The sequence below is a fragment of the Mauremys reevesii genome, linkage group 20 (genome assembly GCF_016161935.1).
Source record: "Mauremys reevesii isolate NIE-2019 linkage group 20, ASM1616193v1, whole genome shotgun sequence".
NCBI lineage: Eukaryota > Metazoa > Chordata > Testudines > Geoemydidae > Mauremys > Mauremys reevesii.
Window position 1 is genome coordinate 23,464,306 of NC_052642.1, and position 21,727 is coordinate 23,486,032.

General features: G+C 52.0%; 1 protein-coding gene and 1 long non-coding RNA gene across 3 annotated transcripts in view; one reads left to right on the top strand and one right to left on the bottom strand.

Moving 5' to 3' along the window:
* Positions 1–21,727, bottom strand: part of SUPT6H (SPT6 homolog, histone chaperone and transcription elongation factor) — a 40,795-nt gene that overhangs the window by 16,375 nt on the left and 2,693 nt on the right. Inside the window, exons 2-19 of one of the 2 annotated variants that reach the window (XM_039508438.1) lie at positions 15,761–15,900; positions 14,553–14,711; positions 14,269–14,339; positions 13,636–13,831; positions 12,856–12,940; positions 11,721–11,994; positions 10,358–10,459; positions 9,472–9,588; positions 8,915–9,004; positions 8,209–8,351; positions 7,487–7,638; positions 6,437–6,535; positions 4,427–4,556; positions 4,197–4,347; positions 3,102–3,256; positions 1,961–2,156; positions 1,062–1,201; positions 860–977 (exon numbers count right to left, since the gene is read on the bottom strand). In XM_039508438.1, the coding sequence (XP_039364372.1) occupies positions 860–977; positions 1,062–1,201; positions 1,961–2,156; positions 3,102–3,256; positions 4,197–4,347; positions 4,427–4,556; positions 6,437–6,535; positions 7,487–7,638; positions 8,209–8,351; positions 8,915–9,004; positions 9,472–9,588; positions 10,358–10,459; positions 11,721–11,994; positions 12,856–12,940; positions 13,636–13,831; positions 14,269–14,339; positions 14,553–14,711; positions 15,761–15,866 (2,484 nt within the window). In that variant the 5' untranslated portion in view covers positions 15,867–15,900. Of the gene's footprint in view, positions 1–859; positions 978–1,061; positions 1,202–1,960; positions 2,157–3,101; positions 3,257–4,196; positions 4,348–4,426; positions 4,557–6,436; positions 6,536–7,486; positions 7,639–8,208; positions 8,352–8,914; positions 9,005–9,471; positions 9,589–10,357; positions 10,460–11,720; positions 11,995–12,855; positions 12,941–13,635; positions 13,832–14,268; positions 14,340–14,552; positions 14,712–15,760; positions 15,905–21,727 lie in introns of both variants that reach the window. The other variant, XM_039508437.1, reaches the window with a different exon arrangement.
* Positions 16,376–20,965, top strand: LOC120387527. Its single transcript, XR_005590217.1, has 2 exons — positions 16,376–16,561; positions 19,338–20,965. It is a non-coding gene; the product is annotated as an uncharacterized LOC120387527 (long non-coding RNA).

The following is a 21,727-nucleotide window of genomic DNA, read 5'->3' on the forward strand; positions in this document are numbered from 1 at the left end:
AAACAGGCTGGTTACTAGAGCCTCCCAGTACCACGCGCTGAGCACATGTCCCAGGCTGCGGAGCTCCATTTCACAGGGCAAATCCTCAAACCTACCTATGGCACTGACCTGCAACGACACTCTGCCAGACAGAACAGAGCGGGGCTAAGCGCTGGCTCCTGGCCCTTCCCAGACAGCCCCGGGAACGGCCACGCTGGCTCAGCTGGGGAGAGGCTAGAGGTGACCTGCTCACACAGTTACAGGGACAGAAGCCAGGAGCCCTTCCCGATCTCCACTGAGCCATGCTGCCTATTGCTGGCTGGTGGGGCAGAGGAGGACCCTGACATGGCAGCTTGAATACTGCAGCAACGCAGGAGCAGTGACGCCAGCTCCAAAGGGGGCAGAAGGACCAATTCCGACAATCTGTAGCTCATGGGCAGCAAGGCCTGTTTCTGGCCTTTCCGTAAGCCGGGTGGGCTTTTTCCAAAGGCTCCCGGTGCAGCGAGCAGGGTCCCTCAGCAATCGCACCTGCAAAGCCCGGACTGTCCCTGCCCCTTATGCAGCACTGGCCTTACGGCCCATCCTGATCTGGTGTGCAGCAGAGATCGCTTTCCAAAGTGCTTGCTTACGACCCTCTCACACAGCCAGAACACACCCCCTCCTCGCCACTCACTGAACCTAGGGCTTAGAGTCCAGGACTCTTCCATTCACAAGTACACAGGTTTGCTCCCAATTCTGATCCGTCGGCAGGATGCAGCCAGATACGTCTCAGACTCAGCTCTCACCAACGTGCTTGGGATCGCTTGCTGCTGACTGCAGTCCACATGCACTGTCCCACTCCAGGAATAAGCCAGGGAACACAGCCCCCGCCCCAGCTCACCTTCTTGTCCCGCTCCTCCTCCCGCCAGGCGTTCCGTCTCTTGGTGAAGTGCGGCAGCCGGAGGAAGTCTGTAACCTCGCCTTCGCCATTAACCAGGGCACAGAACACGGGGTGGTCTCTGCAAAACAAACAGGGTCCCCCTGAAGTGACCGGAACAGGCTGGTATGGCAGGTAAACTCAGGAGCAACCCTTTCCCTCATACCTGGCAGAGGAGAATGCAATGCCCAGCACCCGAATTCCCTTCCCCTGATTTTCATCCATGAAATCATCGTCTTCCTCCACCTGCTGGTCTGGACGGTAGGGAGACACCTTTAGCCAGTTATACAGCTTCCGGCTGCAAGCCTGAAGGACAGGAAGAGGGAGGGGTGTGAGGGAGAAAGCCAGTCTCCCTCCCTTCACATCCCATCAGGCACACGGGCCTCCATTGGGCAAGGTGCAGACAGTGCCCTGCCCTGAGCATGATGCTGGGGTGAGACACAGAAGCCCAACAGAGCTAGAGATGCTGCTCCTTCCAGCCGGGACAGCCTGCTACCGGGTGTTCCTTTGGGGCCAGAGCTCACTGCTAGGATCTGTACAACCTCACAGGCCAGCAGCTCCCAGCACAGCACTTAGAGCGACAGATCTGGTCTCCGGGCTAATCTGATTCTAGAGCCAAGGAATTACCTTGCTCACTGCTGTGGCAGTCAGGATCCCCTAAGCACCAAGAGATTCCTGTTTCAACACAGAGCCGGGCATCCTCCAGGGACCTCCTGTCCATGGTGCTCTAGCACATACCCACGGGCCCAGGGACTGAAGGACTAGAGCCCTGATTTGCAAGGTCTGACGGGTAGAGTACCCTAGTGCAGGTGACCCCTGAATGGGCCAGTTAGAGTTGTAGCTAACATTCCTCTTTCCTTCCTACCCGGGGAATGGAACGAGACTGACTCACGGATGTTCCTGTGGGTTTGTCACTGACTTCCTCCTGCCTCTTCACTATCCTCACGTACCCTCATCAAAGGACTCTCCCCTGGACTGCCTCCCACACTTCTAACCTGTGAGCGTGACTCCAGCCCAGCCCAGCATGCAGGCGACGAGTCAGCATGGGCCCCAAGCACCTCTCACCTTAATGACGTACTCTTTGGCCTCCACCAGCAGCTTGTTCTTCAGCTCTTTAGCCATCTGCACATAGAGGAACTGGTTGAGGGAACGCTCAATGGCCATCGTGCGCTGACGATTCCACTCCTGCACCTGGTGGCTGAACTCGTCGCGGTAATAGAACTGCTTGATTTCCTCAAAATACGTCTGGTCACTCCCATAACTGTGAGAGGGAGAGAGACGGGGGGGCTGTCACGCCAGTTCCTGCTGAGCAGCCGGGACCTCAGGAAACGGGGAGCCCTACAGCCTTCCACGCGGGAGACGGCTGCATCCCCAAAGCGGATGTGGAAGGGCTGCAGGTCCCTAGAGGCCAGTGCCCAGCTTCAGCCCCAGCAGAGCCTATTCTGCCCTGCTGCTGAGGACTATGCCCCAGGTTAGGCTGTCACCCTGTAGACCCTCCCACGGCTGCGCTGCTTTGGTCATGCTGGGGTCTCTTTACTTGTGGTCTGCTCTTGCATGTACTCCTAGTTAAACTATTGCTGGCAGAGGCCTGGGCTGCGGTGAGGTGGTGGTTCCTAAGGGCCAGGGAGCTCCCTGTTGGCCAGCCCCAGGGAGGAGCTAGCTCTCCCCATGTTCCCTTAGCCAGCCTGCCAGACAGAGGTCTGGTTTTACTCATCTGAGGGCTGTGCTAGCAACTGGAAGCCCAAAGCCCGCCCAAGTCTGCATAATGAGGGGGCAGCCTGCAGAGACCAGCAGGCCCCAGCATGCAGCCATCCCTCTAGGTAGGAGCAGACTGGTGGCTGGAACAGCTGGAGCACTGCACTGGGGAGCTCCCATATTCATAGACCAGATCTCTGGGGAAGTGGAGGAGGCTCCCCAGGCTGCACTTTAGGTGCCTCTGTTGGGATAAGCCTCGTCTGTCACCCTGCTACGTCTATTGTCCTGATACCAGGATCAATACGTAAGGCCCTGTCTCATTCCACAGTATTATCTCAACTGCTCCTGTGTCAGTGAACCCGGCTGCCACTGAGAGGGGAACAGGGCTCCACTGCATGATGGAGCACCAGAGGGAAGTTGGCAGGACAAGCGTGGCAGTGGGGCGCTGTCAAAGGGGCTCTGAGGCTACGGGGACGCGGGGGGGAGAATGCTTGGGCAGAGCTGGCCTCACCCCTCGACGCCTTTCATGTCAATACTGATGTCGATACTCAGCAGCCCCTCCTCCTCAGCCAGGCAGATTTTCAGAAACTGGTCATCTCGCAGCTCCTTCACAGGCTTGTTCTTCAGGTACTTACAGGAATACGCATAGTGCGCTTCATCCACATCCTGCCCCCAGAGAGAGGAGACAAGACGAGACACTGGTGACTCAGCACCCTGGGGCCTTGGGTAACGAGTACATGGAACAAGACCCCTCCCCACACGCGCACACACTAGCAGCCAGCCTGGCCATGTTTACACTATGCAGACTATAGCGGTAGTGCTGTGGCTATGCTGGCATAACCCAACAGCATGGCACAGCCTACGCTGACGGGAGGGGTTCCCCAGTGATGCAGGAACACCGCCCCGCGAGGCGATGGTAGGTAGGTTGATGGAACCATTCTTCCATCCACCTAGCCGCGTCTACTCTCGGGGTAAGCTGACATAATGACATCACTCGGGTGGGGATCTGTCAAACCTAGGAAGGACTTAGCTATGTTGACCTAACATTCAAGCAAAGACCAGGCCTTAAGGTCAAGAACGGTTCTTTGAGATCCCCTGATTTCAATGCCTGCCAAGCTGCATTGTCCTTTCCCAAAGTCTCAACAGGACTTCACAGACCGTCCCTGGCCCTCCCAGAGAATAAATGCTGGCATCAATGTCTTGGCAGCAAGGGCTCAAGCCCATGAAATGGTGGGAGTTAAAGCTGAGTGGCAGCATGCTGACAAACTCCTGAGGTAAACCCCACGCTGGCCTCTCACCCCCCCAAGTGTTCATGCCCCATCGATAACTAGGAAGGAGGAGGAGTGGACCTCAACTATACACCACCAGAGAGGTCTCAGAGCTGCCATGGAGGGCTTCAGCCAGCACTCCCCAAGCTGGGCTCCAGCACACAGCAGATGCTAAACCCTAAGCACTGACCCAAGAATGCAGGCAGGCCGGGCCGGACTCAGCACTTCCCTTTCAAGGCAGAAGGAGCACGCACATCACTGAACCATGGAAGTGTGATCGGTTGGCCTAGGCCCAGCCCCCAGCAGACACCCGTGGAAGCAGTGCTCCTCTCCCTTACCTTTTTACCCTTCTTGGTGGGAGCAATGTTGAGTTTGGCTCGCTCTTGGAACGTCTGTCTCAAGACCTGCCTGACGAGCGGCTCCCGGGCTATCTGCAAGGCCACCATGTAGCGGGCTCCTTCCAGCACAGCCTCAGGACTTGGGAATTGACTGAAAGGAGACACGGGATGTGAGAGTGCCTGATGTCATCTCCCCCCCACACATCCCAGAGCGGCACCTGCACACTGACCTACACACGTAATCCTTGGCCAGCTCCAGCGGCTCTGCTGGAAACTGCTCAGTCTCATGACGCTGGTAACTGTCCCGAAGATTCTCTCCAAACTGCTCAGGCGTCAGACCAAACTTCTTAGCCAGGCCGTCTAGGGCAGAGAATGCACAAGTACGCAAGGAAGTGCATCTTCGCACATGCTGACCAAAACCACCCACCCACATCCAGTAGCCAGGGCCTGGCTCCTCTGAGTCAGGGCAGCTGCTACAGTACGCCAGAGTGTGTTAACACCTGCCTCCACTCCGCAGCCAATGAGTTCATTTTATCCTTGTGTGTTGTTGTCGTGGGGAACTCATGCTATGTCCCATGGAATCACTGTGTGATGACAGACAAGTAGGATAGGATGATAGGAGTATCAGACTGACAAGTATTCTGGAGTGATGAGTATGTACAGTAACCCCTCACTTAACGTCCTCCCGCTTAACGTTATTTCAAAGTTACATTGCTGCTCAATTAGGGAACATGCTCGTTTAAAGTTGTACAATGCTCCCGCATAACGTCGTTTGGCTGCCTGCTCTGTCCACTGCTTGTAAGATTCTGTGGAAAAGCAGCGACTTTACAAGGGAGCATTGCAAAAGTTCCTCTTCTCTGCCCCCTCCCTCCCAGTGCTTCCCCCACCCATGCTGTGTCTCTGCTCCTCCCCTTGTCTCCCAGAAAGTCCTATGCCCTGCTGCTGCTCCCGCGAGGAGGTGGAGTGGGGGTGGGAGGAGGTGTGCCTGGAGTGGAGCGGGGACAGGAAGAGACAGGCCTAGTGCATCCCCTGCCCCCACAAAGTTGGCACCTGTTCTTCTCCCAGGAAGCTGCTGCTGCAAAGGTGCTTCCTACCATCCTAGCCTGCAGCGGGCTGTGCCTGTGTGGGGTAAGCCAGGGCACTTCCCAACCACAGTACAGTACAGTATATAATGCCTTTTGTATGCCTCAAAACATTTCCTTGGAACCTAACCCCCCGCATTTACATTAAATTGTATGGGAAAATTGGATTGGTTTAACATCGTTTCCCGTAAAGTTGCATTTTTCAGGAACAGAACTACAATGCTCAGTGAGGAGTTACTGTATTAGGTATGAAAGGAAAGCACGGCTGTAAAGCAAGCTGTAGGCTAAGGCCTGTAAGATTTCAGCTTAGCCACCACAGGCCTCAGGCGTAAGGACTTGACCCGAGTGACTGACCTAAGACTGACCCTATGCTAATAAGCCCACAAGATTACTGTGAAGGATGTGCCAATGGGGACATATTTTCCATAACGTCCCCTATCCAGACCACAAGACACCTGATTGGAACATCATGGACAATTCTGTTCTGGCTGCAGGTTACCCTGGAAAGAGGTTGATGTAAGTGTTAAGACACTATAAGAAAAAGGGGAACTAAGAACAGGCCATGAAAAGTGGGGCGCCCCCAAATTTTGGAGGTATGAAGTACAGATAAGGAAAAGGGGGGTTGGAACCTCCTGCACATGCACAAGGCATGGTCACAACAAGATAAAAGAGGTTCCCTGGCTGGGTTAAAGTGGGAAGCCCCTGAGGGGAGACCCCAGCAGGAATCACCCCTCTATCGATGCCCACCTGTTGAGAGATCCACCAGACTGCTCAGTACCTGTGGCACGGGAGTATGAATACAGCCTCGGCTATTGCTTGGGCTCTCTCAGCTTGTGGGGATGGGGATGTGCATGTCACTTACAATACAAACAACATTTTTTAACTTGTAGCTGTGTGGTCACTGGATTAGTTCTTCATGCGCTCCCAAGAGTCGCCCAGGCAAAGAGAATCCTGAAGGGTAACCTTCAGCCTACTGAGCTGAGCACCGCAGGAGCCACACTCACTCCTAGGGACGCTGGAGTTCAACACAGAACTACCAAGTCAAGGTTTAAATAGAGGCTACGACTCCCAGCCTGATGATGCACTGCTTAGCAAGGCATGCTGACAACTCCACGCCCACAGCCAGCTCACCACGATTCACCAGGCAGAAGCCCTTACCCAGCCCAGCGGTTTGACAGATGGTGTACATATCCCTGCGGGATGCCTGCTTCAGCTCGGGCCCCTTCTGCTCTTCATCTTCTGCATCCTCTCCTTCACCTGCAGAGGAACAGTGTATTCAGCGCGGTGTCTATAGGGACACTCGTTAGACAGCTGCAGTGCTGGCTGGCAGAGCACGAGTCCTGTGTACTCTGCTGCAAGCTGGAACTGCCCCTGCCCCAGGGTCCCTGGATTCTGGGACACTCCAAACTGGAGAATCTGCTGCAGCTTCAGAGAGCTGCTCAATGGAGGGGTGCACTGAACAGTCAGTGAGTAACAAGCAGTACTGTACCAGTGGGCTTTGCAACCTGACAGTAAGTTCAATTGTACTCTGCTTCTACAATTTTAATTTTCAGCGTGCTGCAGAACTTTGCACTGAAAACCCGTAATTGCCTTGTGTTCCTACAGTGTCAGGAGAAGCTGGTGGTCTTGGCAGCTAGTCGAGCAGCATATGGGGTTTCTGGTACCTGAGAAGATGTAGGATGTCATTTGGGATCATACTGGCTATGAATGGATTGGACTGATGGAGGAGCAGCTGAACAATGGTTGGTTTACAGAATTCCACAATATGGCTGGCTCAAAGCCACCCTCATCTTCAAATACTGGAGGTGGGGCCTGCTGGAATACAACGCCAAGCACTCAGTGCTCTAGTTTGATCTGCAGGGATGGTGAAATCTATAGCTTCCACAGGCTGCACATGCAGACTGAAGATGAGGGTGGCTGCAACTTGCTCCAGGGTAGGTTAATGAGCAGCAGAGCTCAGTCTCCCGGACAGATGCAAAGGGAAGGGATCCCTAGAAAGATTCGTGACAGATCAAGAGCTAATTTCAGATGGATGGGAACAGGGGGTGGGGCTAGGTGGATCACGTGCGCACATGTCTGCGTAGGCACGTGCTTGGTTGACGGAGGAGCAAGCGTGCTGCCTCTAAATGTCGCACAATTGTTTTAAAGCAGCAGCTCCAGCTGCCCCAGGGTCACAAGAGCGAAAAGTCTAACTCATTTGGGACAAACCTTCTGCCTCTTCACCATCCTCCCGGATTCGCTTGTGCTTCTTTCGGCTGGCTTTGGCAGCATTCTGCATCTTGGGGATGTCTCGCCCGTAGTACAGCAAGAAATGGTTATACACGTCCTTCAGCTCATCCATGGACTGCACGTCCTTTAGCCTACAGTGTGCAAAGGCAGCATGTCATTCCCATGTGGCCCTGAGCTGGGACCCGTGCACAAGCAGCCAGCTCTGTGACTGATTAGTCCGGCAGAGGCAGAAATCCGGTTATTGCCCTCTGAGCACTTACAGACAAGGAAGCTTCAGTCTGTTTCCCATCTCTCTGGCTTCAGAGAGAAACTCACAGAGAGAGACTGCAACAGTCACGCATTGTGCTGCTGTGTGACCATTTCATACTGAAAAGGTGCTTGGTGCTGGGATCCGATGGCTATAAAGTAAAGCAAGGGACACGCTTGCACCAGAGTTCTCGTTGGCCTTTCCAGGCCTTAGGAAGTGCTCACTTCTGTTTGGGAGACTCCAGCAACATCATCCCTCTAGTCTGCAGTGCCTGATGCCTCCCAAACAGCACATAAAAGCTGCCCTGAACTCACTTGTCGTTTCAGTGGGTCATGTTCACCCCAGAGATGGCTGCGTTTCAGGGCGGGGGGAAGCGATCCCGTTTTGGACAGTCTGTAAGCCACTTGGGGATGAAAGGTGCTGTATAAGAATACAAAAAGTTATAGGGCCATACCTCTCCATGTCAGTGGTATCAAGCGCCCTTATCCCATCAGCCAAAGGTTTGTCCGGATCAGCAGAGATTTGCTCGTACTGATAGGCCTGCATCTTCTCAAACAGACGGGTCAGGTTCTGCTTGCGGATCTTTAGCTGGGTCCACTGTAACATGGTAGCAGAAATAAGTGTGTGCTAACCCCGCTCTGTCTGGAACCCACTGCCTGTGACCCTGTCTCACTGCTACTTCCTCCCTCCAATCTCGCTGCCCAAGGCAGGTCCCTAACCACCCATGCTGCTGGTACTAGAACAACATTCGTCAGCAAGGAAACATCTCCGACAGCTGAGCCCACGTCTGATAAGCACAGCAGGTCTCATCTCAGACAGCTGCGCTCAAAGCAGAGCAGGCTTTGGGCAGAGGAGGTCCTGGCTCACTGCTGCTGGAAGAGTCACTAGACCACGGACAAGTTTAGGTGCTTCCCAGGTGCTTCCCAGCTAGGTGTGTCCCATTGCCCAATGGTAACAGAACCCCACGAAAAGGGACAGCCTGGTCTCTAGTGTCAGGAAAACGGGCTGCAGCGTCCCTGTGTGGGGCTGGATATACCTAGCAGACCTGGGGGTCGGGGACATGGCTGAGCTGGTGATGAACTAACAGTGGGTGGGGAACACAGTGCGCCTGCTGAAATCTCAGACAAGCATCATTCTAGAACAAACCCCTTGCCTCTCACCTTCTCATCCCACTGCCAGACCCTCCAGAGGTCGTTGATGTGCAGCTCCGGCTCCACGTACTCCTTTCGGTAGAAGGCGATGAATGGGACCTAGGTGGGAAACGAGACCCATCAGTGCCCCTACTGGCAGTCAGGAGTGTGGAGAAATGCAGTTACCCAAGGGCTATGGGGAGCTGCCCTCTCCTGCCATGGTGCTGCCCTCCATGTGCACTCCCACAAAAGTAAATCAAAGGGGCTCTCAGTCTCTAGGTAGCAGTGCAGGTGCCAGGCTGGGCTGAGGGGAGTGTGGATTATAGATTACAGCCCCAGGAGTTCTGAGTCACCATTTACCCCTTCGTCCCGCCTCTTAACTACGGAATCTTCATCCAGCCTTCCCCTGCAGCTGCTCTGGCTCCTACAAGGCCAGGTGTGCTCAAAGCCAGGCGCCCCTGCGCTGTCCCCGCCCGTGCTGGCCCCCGGGAACTCTTTCCATTGGCCCCAGTACATTGGCAGCTGCTTTCCAAGGTAAAACGAGCTTAGACCCTTGCTCCCAACCCTTCTGCAGAATGGCGAGCTACCTCGAAGTGCTGATTCCTCATGAAGTTCAGGGCTTCTTTAATCTTCTGTATGGTGCTGGGCCCCTTGCGGCTGAAGCTGCTACTGGCCTGGCCCCGGTCCAAGTAATCAGAACTTTCCTGAAAGAGGGAATATCATGTCTAGCGCTTCCCACAGCCCCCTCCCCAGGACACTGGGCAGGCTGCTCTTGTCCATGGGGAGACAGGCCCAGCCCAAGGGAACATGATGTCCCCAATTAACAGACACTGGTTTGAGAGCCCAAAGCATCAGCCCTTTGTGACTCAAAGTGCAGTTTGGATGAAGCATCTGATGGAGGTGACTGACGGGTAGCAGCGAGCTGATGATTAACGCCACTCGCTACCCCCACAGCACTGCTCCAAGAGCTTTATGAACTACAGTGCCTTATGGCCGCCTGAGTGAGGCATCACCCCTTCAGTTCAGAGGGAAACTGAGCCAGATGCAAAAGTGACCTGCCCAACACCAGAGAGAATCAGTGGCAAAGCAAAAACAATTCAGGTGTCCTAGCCCCCATCCTCTTCCTGCTTCACCACTAGATGGGTAAGGAACCCAGGCATCAACTGTCCCAGTAAATTAGTATCAGAGGAGTAGCCGTGTTAGTTTGGATCTGTAAACGCAGCAAAAAGTCCTGTGGCACCTTATAGACTAACAGACGTTTTGGAGCATGAGCATGCTTGCATCCGACGAAGTGGGTATTCACCCACGAAAGCTCATGCTCCAAAACGTCTGTTAGTCTATAAGGTGCCACAGGACTTTTTGCTGCCAGTAAATTAGGTACCACCTCACTCCAAGAAGAGTCCAGGAAGAGTTTTCCCAAGCAAAGCATGCTGGAGAGTTAGACCAGTAGGGGTCCAAGGAGAGGCCTGTTACCTGCAGGGAGATGGTAGGTGTGGCAAAGGCATTCCTGTAGATCCAGTCAGCTTCTTCCTCCAACTCATCATCTTCAGCACTCTTCACAGGGATGGAGCGCAGCTGTAGGTGAAGGGAGGGCCATGTATCACTTGCGGCTTGCATTACACATCAGTTCTGAGGGGCCCACAACCATTCCTTTCATTCTGCACATGCCTGGAAGGTCTCAAAAATGCCTGCGCCCTAGGGGCTCCATTGACAGCAGCTTTTCAAAGCATGTATCTTTGGACACCGGGACCTACCTGTGCCCAGCCTCATGCTAGGTCACCACCAGCTTGCTCTTTTGGGAATCACTGGCAGAAAATTCTGCAAGGGGTGCACAAGTGACACTGCAAGTCAAACCAGAGGCTCCCAAACCACTTGTGCCATGGCCTCTTCTATTCCAATCACTCTGCACCTCTTGGGTCTAGCCCTGTTCCAAGTCACCTGCCATGTCAGCGCTCTCCCTGCAGTAGCCACACAGAGCACCAGTGACTTTGCCATCAGATTCTTGTCTCTCTCAGCATTTAATCTTCCCCACCTTATCTATCCCCGGGCTTGCTCCACCTGTAATGTGACAGTGTAGCAGGGCACGAGGAGTCTGGCTAGACCCCACGGCTCTTCCCCCAAGAAGAACGTGGCACTCCCATGTGCAGGGCCCATTGATTTGAAGAACCACCAACCAATTCAAATTCAATATTTAAAAGAAAAAGGTCCATCGCTGCTTCACGCATTTCATTCCCAGGAGGGTGGGTTCAAATGTCTGCCAAGGGTTCAGGGGGTGGGGGAGGGCAGAGAACCTTAAAGGTTCCAAGGGGGTCAGGGCTATGGGCAACGGGATGAAATTAAAAGAGGGAAAATTGAGTCTGAGTCTCAGGAAAAATCCCAAGTGCGAGCTATGTCAGGCTGGGGAACACTCACGGCAGGATGTAGCGAAAGCGCCAATTGCTAGGGTCATTGAAGAGGAGGTTATAACTAAGCACTAGCAAACGTCTTGTGGGAAACGTCCTGCATTAGTTAGGCTGGGGTACAGACGAGGCTGGAAAGTCCTAGCAAGCTCTCTCTCCGCTTTGTAATCTCCATTCTCATGATGAAGAGCTGTAATGGATGGGATCCAGCACCAGGGACAGCTAGGGAACTGTACTTCACACCCACATCCAGTGGCCAGGGGAAACCCACTGCCGTTCCCATCCTGCCTTTTCAGCACCAGCACATGGGGATAAGGGAACCAGGATCCTAGCCCACAGTCAGGCCACACCCCCAAAGAGCTGCGCTACAGACCATCAGCTCCCCCTCTGCTCTCGCTGGTGGCCAGGAGGCCCTCTCAGCAGCACAGACCCCTCACCTGGAACCTCTCTGGCATGTCGGTCACGCGGATCTCATTGTCCTGGTCTGTCAGGTGACTGCTCTCCAGCTCACTGGGCTCGTACATCTCAAAGATGCTACGTCGACTGACGCGTTTCTTGGCAGTCTTTTTGGGTCGGACGCGGATCTCCCCTTCGGCCTCCTCATCCTCGTACTCATATTCCTCCTCCAGCTCCTCATCGTACTCATTGTACTTCTCAAATTCATCATAGTCAAAGTCCACTCCGAAGATCTCCTGAGCCTCTTGCAAAGCACTGGAGGAGAGACAAAGCTTCATTAACCCCCAAGTTCCCTGAAAACCCTTCTGGCTGGGTGTGTACACCCTGGCACCTGTGTTCACAGCTTCAAGTCGAGCATGGCAGGGAATGGGTTGGATGTTTACATAGCTCATGAAGCTTCACTCACGGCACGTGTTGCTTTGTGCGGAAAGAAGAGGTATGTAATCAATTTTCAATTAACTTGCTCCCAAGACCTTGCCCCTCCCAGGAAAAGCATGGGCACTACAGAGCTGTTCGGTGATGGCCAGGGCCCGATGGCAGGGCCTTCTCATTTACCAGAGGCGTTTCCTCCAATGCCCTTTTCAGGAATCAGGGAAATAAACCTGGTGGAACTATAACAAGTCTGCCCAGAGCAGAGGAAGTTAACATTTTCTCCAGGCCAGCTAAACATCTGGTACTCTCAGCAGCACTATCCTGAGAGAGGAGCCTTCAGGCCCAGAATGACACCTATGCTCTGAGCAGGAACTGGGAAAGTGACAGGGAGAGGGAGTCCCTCGCCCCAGCACTGGGTGAAGTGCATAGGAACGGCACTCCCGAGGCACTACCAGGAGGATGCAGATAAAGTATGGGCCTGGCTCAGGGAGGCATGGGGATGCCCCTGCTAAATGACTGGTCGGTGTCCTTACAAGAAAGGGGCAGTCTTCTACAGGGGAGGGGAGATTTGGCACTTCAGAAAGTCACAAGCTATGGACTTGGACTCCTGGATTTCATCTTAGCTTGGCTTCCCTAGGAGGGTCCCAATGTGACAACACGGGGGTAGGGAGGAATTGGCCAGACTGCCGTTGTGAGGGCTGAGGAACCTGAGTAGACTCCCCACAAACCTCTGCTTCTACTTACGCATCTGTGTAGCCAGGGAGCTTCTTCCGCCACTTTGGCTTCTTCAGGGGTTGCCCATCATCATCCACAATGAAGTCGTCAATATCTGGACACAGGATGGGGTTTAGGCTATTCAGAGCTCTGATAGCGCATACCCAGGGGGCCACACAGACAAGCCTCTGCTACAGGTTTGCTATCGCTGGGTGCTAACCTAGACAAGCCACCTATACCATCCAGGTGCCTGCTGGGAAGGTGTAACCCCTAGAGCTCCAGGGATCAGCCAGCGCTAAGCCCACACTCCCAAAGATTAAGAGAGCTTTGCAAGGCAAAGTCACCAGAGCCAGAAAAAGCCTCACTGGGGGGATATCAGTCACTGGGTTAAACAGAAGGAATATGTGCAGTCCATCCCCTCCCGCTGGCCAGTGATGTTGGGCTGCTGTCTGAGGGAGGACTTCTGGCAGCAGCAGGGCTGAATGGCTCAGAAGTTGTGCTATCAAATGCCCAGAGACAGGTACTCTGCTCCCTTCATGTGAAGCTGTCACTACCACCATTCTGGGGGCAAGTGAGGCCAGAAGAACAACTCTAAGCAATTCTCTTCCCTAGCCACATCTGTACCCCATGGCTGTACACTTGGTTTGGGAAGTAAGTGGGTGCAGAGCACGAACAGCAGCAAGTTCACTCCCACCCTGGGAGCAATCAGTTCCTCCACCCAAACACTGGGCACAGACAAAGCCTTCATATGCACAAGGCCCAAAGCGCAGGGAGTGAAAGCACTTGAAGCAATAGGCCACGGATGCCTACCAGATTCATCTTCCTCGTCCTCTTCCTCCTCCTCTGGAGGAGCTATGGGAGCGTCGACAGCCTCGCCCCCCTCTTCCCCTTCCCCATCCTGGAAGATTTCTTCAGCAATGGCTTCCTTCTCGTGTTCCTCCTTCCCATAATCCTCCTCTTCATCATCCTCATCATCCGACATTTTTCGCACACGCCTGAATTTTTGCTACAAGAGTAAAGTAATCAGAAGGTCCTTGTCATCACAGACACCACATAAATGCAGCACGTTCTCTACCAGAGCCCTTCTGAACACTCCCTACCCCACCGCAATGTATCCCAACCACGGGGAGCACCAGCACACCAGTGCATTCCATCAGGTGTGCAGGGCCACCCCGGGCCTAGGCACAGCCCTGCCCATCATTCTGAGGGCCATACCTCTCTCTACCTTCCCAACACCCCAGCACTCACCCTCAGGCTGGGAGAACTGAAGGCCTGGCCTCCACGGCTGTCCTTGACTTCCATGCTCCAGAAGTGCTCATACAGCAGTGCATGTAACACACCCATGCTGGGCTCAACTTTCCAGCCCCACCTTCCCCCTCTCACTTACTAACCCAAGCCAAGGTCCCTCACCATGCAAAATATTGGCAGGAAAAAAGAACTCACTCTTTTGACTTTGACACCCAAGTTCTCTTCAATGAGGTCAAAATCGTCATCCTCCAGACGGTCATCGAAAGCTGGCAGGAGAGAGCAGGGACAGGTTACACTCCCCCGTACTGGGCAGCGCACAGCACAGAGCTTGAGCTAGTGCCATTACTGCTCAGGCATGAGACCCCGGGAGGGCCAGGAGAAGCCCTTGTTCCCCACTCTGCAGCTCTAGCAGCTCAAACAGGGCAGGTGTGCGTACTGCACCACACTGCCTGCCGCAGAGCCCAGCTTACACAACTTACTGCGTTTTCTCTTTTTGTGGCCAACATCATCCTCCGAATCGCCAGAGTCGCTCGCCTCTTCCTCCTCCTCCTCTTCCTCATCATCATCATCATTAATGAATCCCTTTAGGTTCCCCTGCTCATCTTGATCATCAAGATTCTCCTCCTCCTCCTCCTCATCTGAGATGGGCAGTAATACAAGTTTCAGAGGGGCTCAGGACACTTCACTCAGACTATTCTAGGTTATTTGCAATGAGCTCCTCTCTCAGCTTATCTGTTGGGGTCAGGGGCCACATCAAAAGCCCAGCATTGCAGCAGCCTTACCGGGCTCTGGCTGCATTGAGAACAGCATTACAAGGAGGTCTCATTGCTGAAACAATTTTGTGCCGTTGAAGTTAACATTCATCTCCAGCGAGCAGCAGGGTTACCCTAGCTCTGCCCATCTGAACAGTGGAGGCAGGCTGCAATGAGCAGAAGGCCAGAGACTCTGAAACGCCCCCCTCAAACAAAGCCCAAGTTCATAGACTCTCCCAACTGGCTCCAAGGCCTGCTCACTGGAGCTCTCTCTGCAGAGGGAATAGGGGGGCTGCGTGTGTGTCTGGGGAACTCCTTTGCTTTACTGGGTAGCATCAGGTGGTTCTAGATGTTGATGGCAGGTGATTTGGTACTTGGGAATAGAAAATACGCTTCCAAGTGCTTTAAGGAAGAAAGGCACTAAAACATTCTATGGGACTGCCTAGAGCCTGCCCTCCTATGCTCATTATGCCATGGCTTTGTCATGTGTTCCCCACAGATACAGGATGCCAAACTGAATAACTAGGGATCAAATCCTTTACACAAAAATGCACTAAAGGCTTATCTATACAGGGAAATTTACCGACAGAACTATACCAGTATAACGCCGTGTGCGGCCACTCTTACTACAGACTAAGCACTTCCCTGTGGGGAGTTATGCCCATATAACTACAGTGCTGTGTTTATACCAGTCGAGTTCTACTGGTAGTTTTCTCCATGGAGACAAGATTTCCCAGTCAGCATGTCTGTTTCTCAGGAGAGTGCTGCCTTATATGGCCTGATGGAAGGTTATAGTTCACCACCAAACCCTCCGCCCCACAGTGATGAGAAGGAACCGTTGCTAATCACTGAAAGATGGAAGAGCCGCCATGACTGTTCAGGGCATGCTGAGAGCGCTGAAGCAGATGGGCCTGATGACAGATGAGCAAACTCACCATCTTCCTCTTCTACAAACTTCTTGTTTACTCTCGGAACAACCTCCCCATCATCGTTGTATTCCTCCTCCGACTCCTCAGCCTCGCTCTCCACAAAATCAGACATGGCTCCGGCGTCTCACACCCCGCTCCACAGAGAACTACCTGGCAAACATGAAATCCCACTTACAACCAACCAAGGAAGAAAAAACCAAAGAGTTGCAAATACAGGGAGAGAGTTAAGGCAACAGGATTTCAAACCATTTATGAAGCCCCCAGAACTACCCATAATCCATCCTGCATGAACATACCAGTTGCCAAGGATTATGCAAATCAGACAACAGCCTAGAGCTTCTAGAGGCTTTTAACCTGGTCTGAGTGAGCAGCCAAATCACAGGAGCAACCATCATTACAGAGCTGAGCTCGTCTCATCCAGAAAAGCAGCACCACTTAATCGCTGCCCAGAAACCTATGAGACATACAACCTCAATTCAGGTTTTAACATGATTAAATGTCACACTTGGCTAATGAAATAAAAGCTAGAGGAGCCTGATAGGGTATATTGCTGACTGGCTGCTTACCAGCCTAGACAGACAAGGCAGCACATTGTTCACAGAGCTCCAGGAGTCAAAGATGGCAAACTTACTGCAGGAGAGGGCCTCAGAGGACCGAATGCTCCAGGGGTCTGGATGTGACAAAGTGTGACAGTTACACAGCGTCACAATAACCCCACTCTGGATTAGAATGTTTACAGATTACCAGAGAACAGCAAAAGACTCACTGGTAGGATCGAAATGAAGGCACTAGACGAGGACTTTTAAGGTTTGTTTCCAGGATCCAGACCCTTTGACTGCCACTGTATTAGAATGTGGCTTCTGGAAGCAACGGGAGAGTCAAGATCAGCACAAGGGCAAGCCACGTGTCCATAGTGGTGGTTTGGATTTACTATTTTTGTTTCCTTTGAACCTGTGGCTTTACAACTCACCATCATTCCCAACTGACTCTGCTTCAAAAAGTAACACTGAGACAACAGAACCATTTACAATTCTTCCAGCTAGCACCCTGGTGCGGAAGCAGACCAGACACTGCCTCTGGAGATGGATCGAGAAGGGTTAGAGCAGGGGTGGCCAACCTGAGTCTGAGAAGGAGCCAGAATTTAACAATGTACATTGCCAAAGAGCCTCAGTAATACCTCAGCAGCCTCCCATCAGCTCTGTCCCCACTCCCAGTGCCGCCCACCCACCGGCAGCCCCACCAATCCGCACCTCCCTCTCCCTCCCCATACCTCCCGATCAGCTGTTTTGATTTGTGGGGTGCAGGAGGCTTGGAGGGGGAGGAGCTAGAGATGGCAGGCGGGGGGAGGGGAGCGGGAAGGGGTGGAGTGGGGGCAGGCCTGTGGCAGAGCCAGCGGTTGAGCAGCACATTGGAAAGTTGGCGCCTGTAGCTCCAGCCACGGAGTCGGTGCCTATACAAGGAGCCGCATATTAACTTCAGAAGAGCCGCATGTGGCTCCAGAGCCACAGGTTGGCCAGCCCAGGCCTAGGTATGTTTTTATCAAGGAGAAGGCCCAAGATTTGCTGTAAGCAGCCATGTTTGTGCAGTCTGAAAGTCTAGACCTGGGGGCAGCCCCAGCAGCTTTCCAATGTGCCAGGGGGTGCTCACTGCTCAACCCCTGGCTCTGCCCTCATTCCACTCTTTCCCCTGATCCTGCTATGCCCTCGCTCCTCCCCCACCCCCCCATGCCTCCTGCACCCCACAAAACAGCTGATCAGGAGGTGCAGGGATGGCTGGGGAGGCACTGATCGGCTGCCAGTGGGTGGGAGGTGCTGGGAGCAGGGAGCTACTAATGTATTACTGTGGCTCTTTGGCAATGTACATTGGTAAATTCTGGCTCCTTCTCAGGCTCAGGTCGGCCACTCCTGACCTAGGCTATCCCTGGAGGACCTACCCAAACCTTCACACATATTAAAAGCTGCAAGGAAATGCATCAGCCTATGTCTCACAAAAGGAAATCTCACAACAGAGATATGGTGCAGAAAAAACATGACATTAAAGAGATGAGCAGCTCAGAGCTCAGATTCCACAGTCCCAAAGCTATCTGGGGACTCCTGGCTCTAGCCAGCACTCCCTTTACAACATACTAGAGACACGGACAAATAGTAACAGCTCTGGGCTAGAATGACATCACTCCACCTCCTGGCCAGTCGTCAGCCTGTCACCCATATATCGACCCCTGTACAGAATATCTCCTCCCCAGCATCTGCACGTCTAGCAATGACACACACACACAATCCCTACCACATCTGCTTGAGCTGCTCTCCCAGACAGTAAGGCCACAAACATCTAAATATGCTTTTGTACATTGCTATTGCATCAACTACCTCAGATGAACTGTGTAACATTGTAGTACAGCCATATCATGTCTCATTACATTACTGACATCCCTACTTCGGCATGTAGGTGTGTATGAACCAACCACCAACAGTTCTCCTGTGTATCATACGTGCCTCCTGAAATACAAACAATTACAAAAACCACCAGCGGCAGGCTGAACGGCTCTTTCACACATTTGAGTTTCTAAGTAGAACAGCCTCACCCCTCTGCCCACAATTCACCCTTTTAAGCCAGCTGCAAAGATGGCAGAATTGCCACCTCAACTCTCCAGCATGCCACGACCTTCTGTCTGTTCTAACTTTTCATTCTGAGCCCAAGTTCTCCTCACTGCACGTTCCAGACACATCATTCCCTTGAGCACGTTTCCATTCCAGCTTGTCCAGTGAGCAGAAGCACAACTGAGAAGTAGCAGCTCATTTACTGGATGCACTCGTGCAAAACAGCCACTCAATTTGAGACATTTAGCCATTTCCAGCTCCAGCATCATCCACTCTAAAAACAGTGTGAATGGCAGCAAGCAGAGATTAATTAGCATGGAAACTAGAACTGAGCATGGCTATTGCCATGGAGATGTGGAATCAGATATATACCGGTACTAACACTGCATCCTCCACTCTGCGTTGAGGATAGAAATTCATTCCAACTCTAGCGCGGAAATCCCATTGGATGCCATGTCAAATGGAAAGCGGGAGTCTCAAAGAATGACTGTGCTGGAGACTGGGTGGCACAGAGTTGCCTGTCGTTGGGGAATGTTGAAATACTAGAGAACCCTGGGAAAATGTGTGAAACTGCATCTAACCTGACACAGGGACAGGCCTTTCGGCCCCACAATTACATCTGCGGACACTCCTGAGGGTAATTATCTTTACTGCAGGCCTCCCTTGCCGCAAAAAGCGCTCACAGCACCGGAAACCAATGACCAGGATGATATTGTATACTTGGTAAAGAGTTATGTGATCTGGCTAAAGGTAACAGGAATGCAGCAAGGTAACTGAGTACAGAAATACATGGCTAGTGTTTGTGGAGGTGTGTGACTAAACCTGATCATTTATTTAAAGTCACTGTTTGTGGTGTGCCAGTAATCTGTTGAGTGCACAAATCTTGAGATTGAAATTACCTTTATGCCTGTGATACCGTAGTGAGACGTCAATATGACCTTCCTTAACACTGAATATAGGTTAATTCTTCCTGTCTTTTATTTCAGCAAATGCATTTGGTTACTTTAACACCTTGTCTAGCAGGGCTTTGGAGCGGAGCCTGGAGCTGGAGTGCAGAGCAGCTCCGGAGCAGTGGAGCAGCAGGTTTTTGCCTGGAGCTGGAGCGGAGCTCGAGTACAGCTCCAAAGCCCTGCTGCCTAGGCAGTTTGTGAATATCAGGTACGTCACTTCTTACTGAGGGTTTGAAATGGCACTTTGCAGTACTGTGACGTTAGACAGTGGGGATGGAAAACGCTAGTCCCCTGCCTTGAGACACGCACACAGAAGCCGCCCTTCTCTCATCAAGCAATACAAGGCTGGGCCAGGGGCATTCATACTCTGCTCAGATCAAGGCCACAGTGACAACTTTCTAGAACCCATAAGTTGCCCTTAACTGGAATAAAACAAAGCAGATAGCAGCTACCCTCGCCTTCAATGCAGAGATTACAGGTCTCGCTAACTACAATCAGGCCACTCAGCTCAAGCCAGATTATCACAAGCTGTAGGTTACATCTCTGTTTAGGCGAAGGAAGCCAGGAGCTGCATTCGGCCTGGCTGAGTCGCTTTGGCATTGCTGCTTTCAGCGCTGAAACACCTGTACAAGACCAGTCACTAATGCAATCAACCCAGCAGTCTCCTAGTTGCTTAACAAAACACACATGCACATGAGTGCTGTGACACAGCTCTACAAATACTGTACACCAATGTTTTTGTAGAAGTTAAGCCATGAACAAAAATATATCCATATTGTGATTAGTGAGTCACTGCAGAGAGTCAGAATGTTACAGGCACAGATATCAGCACACTGGCATTTTCTCTCACTTCACAGTGCCTTGTTCTGGGTGAGCAAAGCAGCAGTGGCAAGAAGTCCCAGGAAACAGCTCAGCTACACCTCCTCTGCCTGGAGGATGGGGGCTGTGATGTGGGTGACAGGAGATAAAGGGGGGATGGACAGCATAACCTTCAGTATTTGCATAGCGAAGATGATGCCTCCTTCCCCAAAAGGACGACACTCCTCTTGGCCAGAAGCCACTCCATTGCAGAAACAACTTCAGAATAAACATTGCTGGAGAAGAGAGAAAAAGCCAATCTAGGCTTCAGGAAAGAAAAATAATGCCAGAGTACATGGTGGGGCATAACTCACCGCTCAGACTCACAAACAAGGAAGAGAGATGCCCTAGTCACTGGATTTAAACAGCTACCAGAAAATCCACCCAAACTCCTACATAGATCGTTTAAGGGCATGTGTGTATGTGCAGCTCCACAAGATGGCACTAAAGGGAGTCCCTTTGAAAGGCTGAGAAATCACGGACTAGCAGCTGATCACAATGGTCACCTCTGGCCTTAAACCCTATGAAAGACATCACACTGAAGCACCATGACGCATCCAGACTAGCACCTCCCAGACTAGCACCTCGGACAAAAATACTCTTCAAGAGCAATTAACTGCAGGGGGATGCTCAAAATCAAACAAGATTTATTTAAATTGGAATGTGGATCTCTGTGAATCCCACCCTGTGTCTAGTGTGACTGTAAGCAGCTCAGTGCAGGGATCACCTCTCAGCGGGAGTGCATAGTGCCTACCACTATGGGGCCTGCAGGCTCTACCCAAACACCAGTACACATTTCTAGTTTAGATTTTGCAATTCTTTGTCTTTATTACAAAATCTAAATGACCCTCCCGCCACCCACCCTCCATACATTGCAATGCCAGGAAATCCAAGAGTGAAATCATAAATACCACTCTGCCACTCAGGCTGGCTCTAGCCTCTGGAAACAACCACCACAATATTATTCCAACAAAATCTAGTGACAGCAGAAATTTCATCCTGATAGTCAACTGGCAATTGCCTATAACCCACTACAGGCAATTGCCAGGCCAAACTCCATCTAGGTATCCCCTGCTTCAAATCACCTCATCAGGTTAAAAAATAAAAGGCACTTCTCCTAAAGCAGCTTATGTTCAGAAAAGAGCAACTAAAATGATTAGGGGTTTAGAGAGGGTCCCATATGAGGAAAGATTAAAGAGAGAGGCTAGGACTTTTCAAAAAGAAAGAGAAGAAAGGGGGGGGATGATAGAGGGTATATAAAATGTTGAGATGATGTTGAGAGAGGATAAGGAAAAATATTTATATATATTATTATAATAAGAGAACTAGGGTCACCAAATGAAATTAATAAAAAGCAGGTTTAAAAAAAATAAAGGAAGTTTCTTCTCACGCACGCACAGAACTCTTGTGGAACTCTACCTGAGAAGGAGGTTGTTACTACTACTATAAAAAAATTTAAAAGGGGACTGGATAAAAATTCATGGTAGCTAAGTCCAAAATGGCTATTAATGGGATGGGTAGCCTCTGTCTGTCTCTCAGAGGAGTCAGATGATGGATGAGGATGGCAG